At 44.6% G+C, this 13,939-nt stretch overlaps 1 protein-coding gene and 1 pseudogene across 1 annotated transcript in view; one reads left to right on the forward strand and one right to left on the reverse strand.

The window, feature by feature from the left end:
* DNAH12 (dynein axonemal heavy chain 12) overlaps positions 1-11,182 on the reverse strand; it is a 125,083-nt gene extending 113,901 nt beyond the window's left edge. Inside the window, exons 1-3 of the mRNA XM_040995053.1 lie at positions 11,005-11,182; positions 6,259-6,340; positions 6,068-6,094 (exon numbers count right to left, since the gene is read on the reverse strand). Coding sequence (XP_040850987.1) covers positions 6,068-6,094; positions 6,259-6,340; positions 11,005-11,174 — 279 coding nt within the window. The 5' untranslated portion in view covers positions 11,175-11,182. The remainder of the gene's footprint in view (positions 1-6,067; positions 6,095-6,258; positions 6,341-11,004) is intronic.
* Positions 1,464-1,916, forward strand: LOC121165918 (annotated as a pseudogene).
* Positions 11,183-13,939: the final 2,757 nt, after the last annotated feature.

Here is a 13,939-nt window from a genome sequence, read left to right on the forward strand (position 1 = left end):
CTAAGACTCCTGTTTCAGAGGGCTAACCTCCACACTCACAAGGAAGTATCATTGTACAAAAGAGCCAAGAAGAATCTGGACAGGCACTCCAGGGTTTCCCTATCTAGTCTACTAGCATTCTATCAGACCTCTTTCATCTGTTCACTGTTCCAAATCCAACCACACCCGTGCAGTGACATGGCCATGAAAACCCAGTTTAGAGAGCTTCCAGACAGTGGAACACACGGAGGTCTCAGGAGGGTGTGCAGCCGAGGAAGGCATGGAATTTCTGGGCACCTGCCCATATCTTGCCCTGGGCATCTCTTCCTATGTTAGGGAAGCACATTCCCTGGCTTGAGTGTTGTGAGTCACTGTAGCAAACTAATTGAATCCAAAGAAGAAGCTGTAAGAACCCGGATCTATAGCCAGTAGATTAGACACAGGTGAAAGAACAAGGGGCTTGTGACTGGCGTCTAAAGTGCAGGGAGGCAGTCTTTGGAAGTGAGACCTCGAGTTGTAGGATCTGACACTGTCCCCAAAAGGCATCCACTGTAGAACTCTTGCATTGATCACAGTATTGAGGAAAACTCCACACACATCTGATGGAGAAGCAACCTGCTGTGAGAGCAACCGGAGGAATGAAGTTTTTTTTTTTATTAAAGATTTATTTATTTTTATTGGAAAATCAGATTTTTTAAATTGTTATTAACATTGTATTATGTGATACAGTTTAATAGGCACTGGGGATTCCTCCTACCCCTCCCATACCCCTCCCCCCATAGTGGATTCCTCCACCTTGCTGCATAACCACAGTTCAAGTTCAGTTGAGATTCCTTCATTGCAAGCATATACCTAGCATAAAGTCCAGCGTCTTATTGTCCAGATAAGTTCAGTGGGAAATGGAGTTTTCAGTTTGGAAAATTAGCCCTAGGAAACATTCAAGCCTACTGTCATGCCTGCATAATTAGAACAGTGTGGTAAATGTACTTGGACAGATAGAACAAAGTCCAGCAAAAGACTAGCATATTAGAAAGCTTAGCATATGATATACATTCCGTCTTAAGCAATTGGGACACACGTGAGTTTCGATAAATAGTTCTGGGACAACTGGTTTGACATCTGGGAAAACTTAAAATTAGGGGCTGGAGTCTGGCACAATCAGGTAAGGCTGTCTTGCTGACGCTCCATGAGTGCCAGTGCAGACTCAGGTACTCCACTTCTGAGTGTGTGAGTGTGTGTGTGTGTGTGTGTGTGTGTGTGTGTGTGTGTGTGTGTGTCCCTCTGTCACTCTGCCTTTCAAGTAAATCAATGCCTTTTCACCTTATGTCAGAATAAGCCCCAAATAGATTAGCAATTTAACTGAAAGAATGAAAACATATGAGGACCAGGGAAAGTGGAAGCATAGATGATATCTTCTGCAATTTTAGTACTGGGAAAAACATCCTTTGTTTTCTTCCCTGGTTGCAAGAGGGTGAGCTGACATCATGAATGACACAGTAACTTCTGAGATCAGGGAGCATGGGACTGACCGACGATCAGAGGAAACGAATGGTCATGGATGTTCACCCTGGGAAGGTGACCACATCAAAGACAGAAGTTCCAGAAAAAAATTATCCAAAATGTACAAGACCACTCCCAGTGTCACCTTCATATTTGGATTTGGAATTCACCAAGACAACAGGCCTTGGCATGATTCAAGACTCCTTGAGGTATGCTGGAAAAAGAAAAATGAACCCAAACAAAGACTTGCAAGACCCGGCCTGTGTGAGAAAAAGACTTTGAGAAGAGAGTGAAAGGAACCCAGGAACAGGATGGATAGAGTCGGGGAAACTGCCAAGACCAACACCGGTGCCAGCAGAGAGCCAAGGCAAGCAAGATGTGACTGTGATTTTACCTACAGCAACTGGCAAATATTTTCATGGGAAGTAAAACTGTAAAAACAAAAAACAAAAACACCTTTCTGAAAAAAAAAAAAAGACTTGCTAGAAAGTTCTAGCTACAGTACAAATTTCCAATACAAAAAAGAAAAAAAAAAAGGAAAAGGTGATAGGTAAGTTGAAATGAATGACATCAAAATGAAAATGGCAAAAATATTGGCAAAGTGGGAGAAGGTATTTGCAACACGTATTTCAGGTAAAGCGTAAAGAAATTTTTCAGAACATAGGGGATGAGCAAACCTAGAGTACATTATGCTAAGTACAGCATATCTATGATACAGAACAAATGCTGTAATGCTTCCACTCACAGAGGCCTTTAACTCACAAAAACAGAGCAGAATGCAACAGCCAGGGTGGGTGTGGAGGGGAGGAGGAAATAGGGAGGTATTATTCAGTAAGTGTAGTTTCAGTTTTGCAAGATGAAATATTCTAAAAATTAGTTGCACAACAATGTGAAATGCTTAACACTACTGAACTGTGTCCTGACACAGTACATTTTACATTGCATGTATTTAGCCAGATTTAATGTTCAGGGGAAAATAAGATTAAAAACAGTAGAAGGATGGGCACAAGATAAGAACTAACATTTCATCAAAACAATCTTATAAAAATGGCTTGTAACCCCATACAGAGATGTTTGTTTTCACTCATAATTAGAAAAGGCAGATTTAAGCCTCCCCAAGGTGCTATGTGCTAGATGGCTGTGCTATAGAGAAGAGGATAGATAGGACGAGTGAGAGATGCTGCTACATCTGCTGGCTCACTCCCCAAATGGCCACAATGGCAGGAGCTGGGCAGGTCCCAGGCCAGGAACCAGCAGCTTCATCAGGTTCTTCCACATGGGTGCAGAGACCCAAAGACTTGGGTCCCTCTTGGCTACCTTCCCAGGCCACCAGCAGGGAACTGAATCAGAAGTGGAGCCACCAGGACTTGAACAGGTACCCACGTGAGATCCTGGCGCTGCAGGCACAAACTCAGGCAGCTCTGCCACAGCACTACCGTGGCACTACTCGCTTTCCTCCAATGGCTTTTGAACACAATATCTTGACTATATACTCTAAGGCTGAATTTTTTTTTTAAAATAAGACTTTAAAAGGCCCAGGTACTGGGGCAGTTGGGAGGCTGGGTGTAGTTTCTCTCCTTAACCCTCCCCTTCCCCCAGATACAGAATGAAAAAAGAAAACATGGAAACAATGGTCTCACCCATGTTCCCGTACTCCTTCACCCTTCCCACCCTGATCAACTATGTAAACATTAAAAATAAATACCATTCCATTGTGTAAGAAAAAAAGCTACAGGCAATTACTGAACCACAGTGAATGTGTTTGTATTTAAAGTGGTATGCATAGCAACCTTGAAACTCTGTATGTTCTAGGATTTAACAAAATAAATAAATGTATCTTGGTCAATGAAAGCCAGATGCCTCACAGCTGCAGAAAACTAAAATAAATCCTGTGGTGCTAAATTTGAATAGGAGGCATCAGTGTGATTGCTAAGACAGATACTACAACTAGCTGGTTAGACAGATAAATCACAGATAGAGAATAAGCTCTTGGAAGTTTTTGCTGAGAACACCCAGAATCAATGACTTCTCAGCACGATATCTGTATTGTGAGTCTGACGCATCATTCTCCCCTTCAAGGCCCATGGAATCCTTGGAGAAAGAGTTGAGCTCAGGGCTAGAAAAGAATGTATACAAAAGGGAACCAGGAATACCTGACTGTAGCCGAGAGTAGGTAAGTACTCAAAGAAAGATGGGTGATGTAGATTTGGGGCACGGAGGGGAAGCAGCAGCAGCACTCTCACTGGTCAAACCTGGGACAACTGATCACCTAAGCCCCGATCATCCTCAGGTTGTAAGTCAATGGCTGAACAAAAACCTGTGACCCGCATTGATATGACTGAGCAAATGAATAAGGAAAAAAGATCAAGTTCTATGCTGTCCACTGGGGACCCTGGGTTGATAGTGGGCGGCCATTCCCCATCTCTGGGTACTGGGAAAGTGCAGCAGCTGGGTGCGGTTTCTCCCTTTATCCCTCCCTTCCCCCAGAAACAGGAAGAAAGAACAAGAACAATTGGAAACAATGGTCTCACCTACTTTCGCCTAACTACCTGGATCCTTTCCACCCTGATCAACTATGTAATGAAAAGGAAGGACGGAAGGAAGAGAAAGAAGAGAAAGATTCATCAAGGTCTTCCTTACCACAAAATCTCATCTAGAAAATATACAACGATGGAAAAAATCACTATTGACGGTCACCATAGCAATCATTGGTTCAGGCAAGGATGTTAACATTGTTGGAACAAGATAAGCAAATTTAGTTCGTTTTTTTTTTTTTTTTACAGTTTCTCTGTAAATATGAAAATACTTTAAATATTTTTAAAATGGATTCATTAGACTTTTGTTTCAATTGTTTTAACTGGTTGCTCACGACAAAATTCTTAAGGACTCATTTTCTATGGTTTCCCCATTAACGTGCTGCTTGATCCTGAGTGGTCCCCAATCTCTCCTCACATCAACAGACTGATGAGGATCTAGAAACAAACCCGGTCACTTCTTATTCTCTGCAAGGCCTGGACTTGTTCCGTGACGGCGATGCCATCTGCGGAAGTTGCTATGTTTTGAGTCTATGCCTTTACAACCGAGTTCTCCCTGAAACCTCCAGGACCATCCAAGCAAACACTTTGACTTCCAACTCCTTCACCTGCTTTGTAATCATCTTAATAAACACTACCCATCACTCTGTAAAATCAGGACCAAAGCAAGAGTTGTCCTTGGCACCGCTTTTCTTCGCCCTCTACCACAACTCTGCCAGAAGTCCTGTCAGCTCTACTTCCAAAACACACCGAATCTAACACTTTCTCTTTTTCTCTTGTTACTGCTCTAGTCAAATAGGATGATTTTACCCCTAGGCTGTTTGACTAACCCTGTGGGTTTTTTCCCCTAAAACTTCAAAGTCTTGAATTTGTCTTCTCTCTTCTCTCATAATTTTGAAAATAATCTTCTGAGTTGAACTTAAAACCAAAATCACTTTGTCCCTTAATTTTTGTCAAAAGTGTGAGGTTTAGTCTGGTTTTTTTTTTTTATTGGATCTGTTTTTATGGGTGTCCCTTTGCTCCCTCCTGTTTGTTGAAAGCTATCCTAACCCTATAGAATAAACCAAACGCTGGCTGACCTTGGTGAGGTCCAGTTGTGAATTATCTTTTCTGCTCCACTAACTTATGTATCTAGTTATTTCAAAAGGACATGTTTCTGAAAATTCATGCACAGGTCCCGCAAAAGTACTAAACAATGCCCTATGGCTAAGCCAACTGGCAGCGACAATGTCAACAGTGACAGGTTCTCGGAAGCCAGGCTGCCCAGCACAGTAGGTTCTACCCTGAAACACACTAGGAAAGCAAGAACTGTGGACAAACAGCTAGAATGCTCAACACACATGAATACACTTAACACATTCATGGAAAATAAATTTTAAAACTAGGTTGGTTTTGGTTAAAAAAAAAATCTGTGCATATTTGTTCAGCATTTCCATGAACTTTTTGAAGAAGATCCCCTCATGGACACAGATGTGTTTCATAGTCTAAGCAGTCACACAGTAGGTATTTATTACTAAGTCAAATAAAAGAAAGGATGAAAGAAGGATGAGGGAAGGGAGGGTCACATCACTGTATTCTTAGAATCGTGTCTATGAACTGCTTGTAATATGTTTTTTTATATTAATAAAAACATTTCAAAAATATTTATTACTGACTTGGGGGTGGTTTGTGTCCAGCACAAGCCAGATTCTCAGTGCACATTTGTTTAGTAGCTAAAAAGCTACCACATTTAGGTATCAATTACTGCCCAAATAACAAAACAAGCAGCATTTTCTTTAGAATTTTTTAAAAATATAAACAACAGTATTTTTTTAATCAGAAGAACTGAAATATTTATACCAGTAATCCTCAGATAATGAATGATAATAAAAGTATTACTCCTAAAGCCCATATTGCCACCTACGACAGGTCTCTCCTCCTGGGTAAGGAACTAAAAGTCTGTTTCTAAATTTTTTTTTTTTTTCTGTAGAATGAAACAATCCTTGTCTTAGATGGATCTAGCTTGTAATAATTTCTCTGTACATTTTCAAGACAAGAAAAATAAGCCAACTCACCCCTCTCTTCTTCAGCTCACTGGTCATCTGTTAAAAAAAAAAAAAGGCATAATTAAAGAAGAAAAAATGTAAAGTAATTCATTTTTTACAGCATGAAAAACAATTCTGAAGCACGTATTCTATTACTCTTTTTTCAATATTGGTTACACTGAGACCAACTGAGGACTGAGAACGTCAGAGGACAGACTTACAGTTGGAGGGTAGTCGATCTCCGGCAGCACAGGGGTCCTCTTAGCAAGGGTTGTATCTAAGTTGCCTTTGGCTCTGTCAATTCTGAAATGTTTAATTAGGAAAAGGTATGACCCGCTTATGATGATGGTAGCAGAAATTATTACAATCTGAATTGTTTTAAAGATACAGGTATGGGCCCATCATTTCTCCTCCCTGCTTCCTGTCCTGGGTGAAGAGTTTCCTCCCAGAACTTCATCAGCACACCATTCTTGGTCCTGGCAGCCCCATTGGTGACTTTGTTGGGTGGGTTCAGCTGCCTTCCAACCCAGCAGGCTGGGACCCACCTGACAACATTACCAAACAAGGGTGAACTGTTGATGATGCAGATACTGGTCGGCTTCCCAGGCCTGCTTCCACATTCCTTATACACATTCCCTGTTCATCTGACTCCTCTCACACACACTGGTTGATGTCTACCACATCACGCTGCTGCAGTGGAATAGATGACCCAAGAAGGCAGCACACACTCTGAGCAAGAAGACCAGAGGGGCCAAGGGTTGAAATGAAGGAAGGCAACAACAGAAGGAACATGGCAGACCCGTGAGAGAAGTCAGAGCAGAATCAAAGGAATGCCAAAAGGGATGGGCGGCGACATTTGTCTAGTCTCCCTCAGGGTGCTTACTAAACACATGTGAAATGAATGATCTGAGGGGTGGGTTTGAGAAGGACCTTGCACAGCCAGCTCAGTACTTCATCAGATCCACAAACACCTCAACAATGTGAAATGCATGGATACCATTCATCACTTCCTGAGGCAGCCCATCATTGGCTCAAGTTTTTAAGAGGATTTTTTAAAAAAATTATCTATAATTTTGTTTTGAAAGGCAAAGAAACACAGAGGTTGAGATTTTAAAATCTGCTGGTTCATCCCCCAAGCGCACATAACAGCCAGGCGTGGCTTAGACCAAACTGTCAGGAGACGCGCCTCCAACACATCTCTGAACAGCACTGCTCTCAGCAATGGAGGAGAATGGAACCTCCCTTGGCACACTAACTGGTACCAGTCTTGGGCAGAGCTACACTGTTGTTATCCCAGCAGAAACATGCCCGGCTCCCTGGATCGGTTCACACAGAAATGCCACCTTGTAACAGAGAGCCAGTTTCTGGAGTATGCTTCCTCCTGCAGGGAATAAACAAACAGCTGGGAAAAGGCAGGAATTAGGTTTTTCACTCTTACTACTTTGCATAATAACCGTTAAAAAAAAAGTGAAAACTGGGCAGTTTCAGAAGACAGTGTGAGATGCCACATTCAGTGAAAGAAAAATAGTAAAACTGACATTGCCTGAGTCAACGGAGAAGGAAATAACCAGGAAGTTACTGATTTGCTAAACTTGCACTTGCAATGCTGGCGTCCCATATGGGTGCCGATTTCAGGACCAAATGCTTTTAGCTCCCTGACATGCCTGGGAAAGCAGAAAAAGATGGCCCAAGACCTTTGGCCCCCACACCCACATGGGAGACCCAGAGGACGCTCCTGGCTCCAGCCACTGCAGCCATCTGGGGAGTGAAGCAGCAAACAGATCTGCCTCTCCAATAAACATAAATAAATGTTTAGGAAAAAGAATAAAGCTCCTGATTCTACTAAACGATTGGGTTCAGGCAGGTATTCCCGGGGACAGATTGCAGCAGAGGGCTCCTTCTGTCCAATCCACATCCAACCTTCAGAACTAGGAAGTGTGCGTTCTCCTTGCCCAGGAGAAAGCTAGGAGGCCGACAGAGCAGTTCCAGTTTCACGGTCAAAGATGCGCTTCCAGAACAACTTTTCATTCCAAATGCAATGGAATGAAAATGCATGGCAATCCTAATCTCAGCTGCAATATAGCCCTCCACTACAGAACAAAGTGGAGCACATCTTTGTAAAGCAAGATTGTTTCTTTCAAACTTTGAGACCCAGGAGAGGCTCCTGGCTTCTGACTTTGGGTCATCTCAGCTTTGGCCGCTAGAGCCAGTTGGGGAGTGGACCAGTGGATGGAAGAGCTTCCTCTCTGCAAAATCTTTCTATATACCTGCCTTTCCAATAGAAAAACTAAAAAACCTGCATTCTTTCATTCATTCGCTCACTCGCTCACTCACAGTGCCGCAGTGCCGGACACAGTGCTTTGTGCTGTCATCTTTCTCCTTAACGACAATTCAGGTGCAGGAGAAAGCCAGGCACAGGGTTCCAAGGCTTTGTGCCGTTCTCTACTGCTTTCCCAGGCAACAAGCAGGGAAGTGGAGTACCCAGGAAACAAACTGGTGCCACTATGGGATCCTGGCACATGCAAGACAAGGACTTTAGCTACTAGGCTACCACGCTGGGCCTTCCCCACAGCTTCAAAAATCACCTAAAGGCTATGATTCGCACATTTCTACCTCTAATTTTAGCTTTTTTCTTCAATGGCTAACTGCCTATTAGCACATTTACCCTAAACCACTATGTCGGCACCTCAGCCCCAGACAAGAATAATTGCTTCTGATCCCTGCCTCACAGACTTCCGATCTCTATGCACTACACCACCATCTACTGGCTACCAAAGCCAATCCCACAGCCAAATCCATCGATTCTGGCTCCCCAAGACATGTTAGACATCTATCACTCTCCTCCTCCACTGCCCCTCCCCGTCTTATCCAAGCCCTCACGGGATCTGCTTGGGAGCTACTACAGTAGCCCCAGCCTGGCTCCTGATTTCCTTCCATGGCCGCCTTCCCTTCACCTCACTCTTCTCAGCAGTCAATGCTTTTTAGAATGTGAAGAGTTTCCTGCCTCTGCTTCCAACATTTCAGTCACCTCAGTGTCCTTCATAAAAACCCAAGTATCTCATCACATTCTAGAAAGCTCCACCCAACCCCCTCTCCATCAGATAGGACACAGTCCCAGGCTCTTGACACCCTAGGGGCAGTGGCCGTTGACAATTCCTAGGACGCAATAAAGCATTCATACAGCAGGACTATCCCTTTGCTAGGCTATTGCTTTTCTTTTTCCTGTTTATTTAAAGGAGGATTCCTCCCATTCTTTAAAGATCCCTACTTCAACACCGTCTTTACAGGATTCTCTGTCTAGTCTCCATTCCTGCCTGTCTCTATTCCACTCTCCGGAGTGCCCACCACCACCCAGAAGGTTAATATCTGCTGCCTTTTCCTCCTGTGTCTCCTCCCAGGAGCACAAAAACCTCTAAAGTCTGTACTCTTAAAGCCAGAGTACAGAAAATCAGAGTTTCCATTTGCCAGTTCACTCCCCAAATGGCCACAAGGAAACCAGGCATTTCATCCCCTTTCCACGTGCATCCAAGGGCCCAAGCACCTATGCTATCTTTGCTTCTTTCTCTGGTGCATAAGCAGGGATCTGGATCTGAAACAAACAACCAGGACTTGAACTGGTGCCCATTTAGGATGCCAGTGTTACAGGTGGCAGCTTCACCCAGTGCACCGCAATGGCAAACCCACACCCAAACCTCTTAAAGATAGTTTTTTCGATTGCATATTCTAGGGCCTCCCCAGTAACAAGCACAGTTTTGGGGTAACAACATATGCTCACCATCTGTTAAATAAACTGAGGGAAGAGAAAACGGATGCAGAAAGGTTAAGGTAGCTCGAAAGGGGTTCAGAGAAGGCTTTCAAGAAAAGCTGGTCTATGAAGCTTGAAAAGCTAAAGTCCACAGTGAGGCAGGGCCAGAGAAGAGACTGCCCGGATCATCTCTAATCTGCGAAAAGTGTAAGATATTCACAGAAAACTCCAAGGCATCGAACATGGCAACTTGAGATAGTGAGAAGTGTTGAGTGGCTATGGTCAGTCAGTCTGGCACACCTGGCTACACTCTAAAAGAATGGAAACACCAAGTTGTGGGAAAGCTGTGGGTAAAGCATCTTCATTAGGGGCCGGCACTGTACCCCATGGGTTAAGCTGCTGCCTGGGGCACTTGTATCCCATCTGTGTGGGATGACTGTTGGTTGAGTCCCAGCTGCTGCATTTTCAGCTCCCTCCTACTATGCCTCAGAAAAGCAGAAGTTCATGGCCCAGCTACCTGGTGGCCCTTGGCACCCGGCAGGAGGCTCTGACGGAGTCCAAGGCTTCTGGCTTCAACCTGGCCCAGCCCTGGCTGTTGCTACGCTTTGGGAGAGTAAACCAGCAGATAGCAGACCTTTGCCTTTCAAACAAATAAACTGATTTTAGAATTGGGACCTCTAATAGTACATAAACTGATGTTAGTGTAACTAATACATTTAATAAGCAAGACTGAATGAACTAAGAAAAATATTAAACACTAAATTGTGGGGTGGGGAAGAAGGGTCTTGGATGAGGATTTCTTTTGTATGGAAAAAAAATGTTATGCACAAGTATTTTTTGAAATATTTTACTAAGTGCTTCACTGCAAGGCTGTTTGAAGTCGTTTGGTTTTATTCTCAAAGAGGAGTGTGGTATCGTCTGTGGAGGGGAGCCCAGTGCCGCGAAGCCAAGTCCATCAACTCTACAACCAGCTTCCCCAGCCCCAAACCCTGGCAGCGTGAGCCGGGCATCTCTGTGCCTCAGTGCCCTCACACAACGACACCCCCAGTGCCTCTCAGGGTTGTTGTGCGAAGTGCAATTCAACAGGGCGCAACAATGCCTCAGACAGAAATATTTACTACCATCAACACTTTCCCAATTGTTTCCCCAAGTTGAAGAAAGTGTTTTACCCACAATCTACCCAGCTGAACCCTGTTACGGATGCCAAGCCGCAGACACTTACACTAGCTGGTTAATGGTCCTTTGCTGCTCCCTGGCTCTTCGGTAGCTCATCAGCTCGCACTGGCTCGGGGTGAGGACACCTAAGTCTTTTGGAGGGTGGACGATGGGCGGTAGCTTCAACTTCAGAGCCTTCTTTTCCTCTTCGATGGCAGCTCTGTCTGGATTGGACATCTTGGACTCTTGATGACTAAAATACTCTAGGGAGAAGTTGTTCAACCGTTATTGTGAATGTCAGCCCTGTTCTACCATAGACTTACACATATGGATGCCATTTACATCTTACACACATACAAACACATACACAGCAACACCCAATTCTAGACTTTTCTAGAGCTTCCTCCTAAGTGTGATAGTAATCCGAAAAAAACTAAAGGGTAGACACCTGCAAAGGGATTCTGGTTAACCGTCCTCCCACCCACTCGCTCTAAAGAAATGAAGTCCGTCAGTCTCCTTTAAGACTTGAAATCAACTAAACTATGTTCTTTAAACTCCGTTATTGGGCCTGAGCTCAAAGCTTTCCCTGGAGGTAAATCACAACGACCACCTCAGTAAAAAGAAAAGAAAAATCTAGAAATGAGGAATAACAACCCCTCTCCTACCCCTACTCCCTACCCTCCCACCCGCCTAAGATCGGATAGTTAGCATCGTTAATATTCTTACGCTTCAGTATCGTTTCTTAGTCTTGTGTCCTCCTTAGAAACTAACAAACACACGCAAGCCTGCTTCATGCATAGCCAATCTAAAGTACCACCGGGTGAAAAACTCAACTTTACCCGCACTGCCAACCCGCCAGCAGCGACCGCCCGCCCGGGAACGGAGAGAGTCTTGCCTGGGAGAAGCAAGCCCGGGTCTTTTCAACCCGCGCCCAAACTGCGATCACCTGCGGAGGGGCGGAGTCAGGAGACCAGCGCACAGGTGCGCGGCTGCTGGCTGCTTTCAGGACGCGCACACAAAAGGGAAGCTGCTCAAAACTTCTCTAGTTCAAAAGAAGAGGGGTGACGAGGGAAGAAACTTCCAGAATGCCACCAGCTCAGGGCCGAGGACAAGGTCAGCGGCGGTCGCCTACCGTTTGGAAACAGAGTCGTAGCCATGGAAACCGTCGTGGCCACGACTGCGTGGGGCAGGCGGCAAAGACGAGCGCTCAGCTGCCCTTGATGAGGACTCCCGAGGGGAAGGGAACTTTTTTTTTTTTCTTTTACTAATTGACAACCAACCATGAGGTTGCTCGAGAGAGAGATGCTAAATTTTGCAATTTGAAGCCGCACACTATCTACCCCTCAACTGTAGCAGCCTCCACTAACACTACCTGCCTCTGGGAAAAGGAGCAAAACCTTCTGGTAGATGTATTTCAACAAAGATCACCTTGTAAGGAACTTCTCTGGTTCTAATCAAACATAATCAGAAAAAGCAAACCATTGTGTAGGAAACAAATTTTTTAAAATTGTGATGGGATTTTGGAGATCACTTAAGTTAGGCTCAACTACAAAGACTAAAGGAAAGGCAGCAGCCTTGTGGGATTGACACACCTTCTCCCAGTTAATCAGTTGCACAACTCCCCTGCCGCAGCTGAGAGCTCTTCCAATTGCCAATCCAGGGGAGTCTTGCTGGGCCGGCTAACTCAACAGCTGTGTCTCCATTCCTCACCAAGTTTTGGGGGCTGCTTCTCCATCCCACCTGCAGTACAGACTTTAGGCTGGCTTGTGTAGCCGCCTCGGTTGCACACGCCAGTGGTCTGCTTCTCTGATTAGACTCTGATGTCATGGATCTCATCTCTTATTATTTGAAAGAATTACACAGAGAGCTGGTGACACAGAGTGAGAAAAAGAGGAATCTTCCACCCCTGGTTCACTTCCCCAGATGGCCACAAGCCAGGAGCCAGTAGCTTCATCCACGTGTCCCACTTGGGTTATCTTCTGCTGCTTTCCCAGGCCCTTAGCAAGAAGCTGGCTAGAAGTGGAGCAGCTGGAACTCGATGCTGGCATCCCAGGAGGCAATTAAACACACTATGCCACTCACAAAGTATATATATTTTACGATTTTTGCCATTTTTATATTTGACAGGCAAATTTACAGAGAGAGGAGAGACAGAAAAGAGAGATCTTCCATCTGCTGATTCAATCCCCAGCCAGCATTGGACGGTCCGAAGAAGGGAGCCAGGGGTCTCTTCCAGGTCTCCCACATGGGTGCATGAGTTTAAGCACTTGAGCCATTCTCTGCTGCTTTCCCATGCCAGAAGCAGGGAGCTAGATGCAAAATGGAGCTGCCGGGACAAAAAACCAGTATCTGAGCCAAGCGCATGGTAGCCTAGCAGCTAAAATCCTCGCCTTGAACGCCCCAGGATCCCATATGGGCGCCGGTTCTAATCCCAGCAGCTCTACTTCCCATCCAGCTCCCTGCTTGTGGCCTGGGAAAACAGTCAAGGATGGCCCAAAGCCTTGGGACCCTGCACCTGTGTGGGAGACCCAGAAAAAACTTCCTGGATCCTGGCATAGCATCGGCTGTTGCACTCACTTGGGGAGTGAATATTCAGACGGAAGATCTTCCTCTCTGTCTCTCCTCCTCTCTGTATATCTGACTTTCCAATAAACAAATAAACCTTTAAAAAAAAAAAAACAATATCCTTATGGGGTGCCTCCTATACCATAACACCAGTTCTGAACTATGTGTTATCTTAAAGCAACTTTATGTACCATAACACCACTTATAAGAATACAATTGAGTCCAATACAATGATTTTAGTAAGTTTATTGAGTTGTGTTACAATTGCCAAGATCTAATACATTTCCATCCCTGAAGAAAGGTCTTTAGGGCAGTTCCCATGCCTACCTCGAGATCCAGGGACACTACTGAGTAGCCTTTGGTTGTTCTAGCATTGTAATTTCTAGGAATTTTATATAAATAAGGCCATACAGAGGCTAGGGTTGTGGCGCAGCACA

This window comes from Ochotona curzoniae, unplaced genomic scaffold (genome assembly GCF_017591425.1).
Source record: "Ochotona curzoniae isolate NIBS_2020 unplaced genomic scaffold, NIBS_Ocur_1.0 contig_908, whole genome shotgun sequence".
NCBI classification, from domain to species: Eukaryota; Metazoa; Chordata; class Mammalia; order Lagomorpha; family Ochotonidae; genus Ochotona; species Ochotona curzoniae.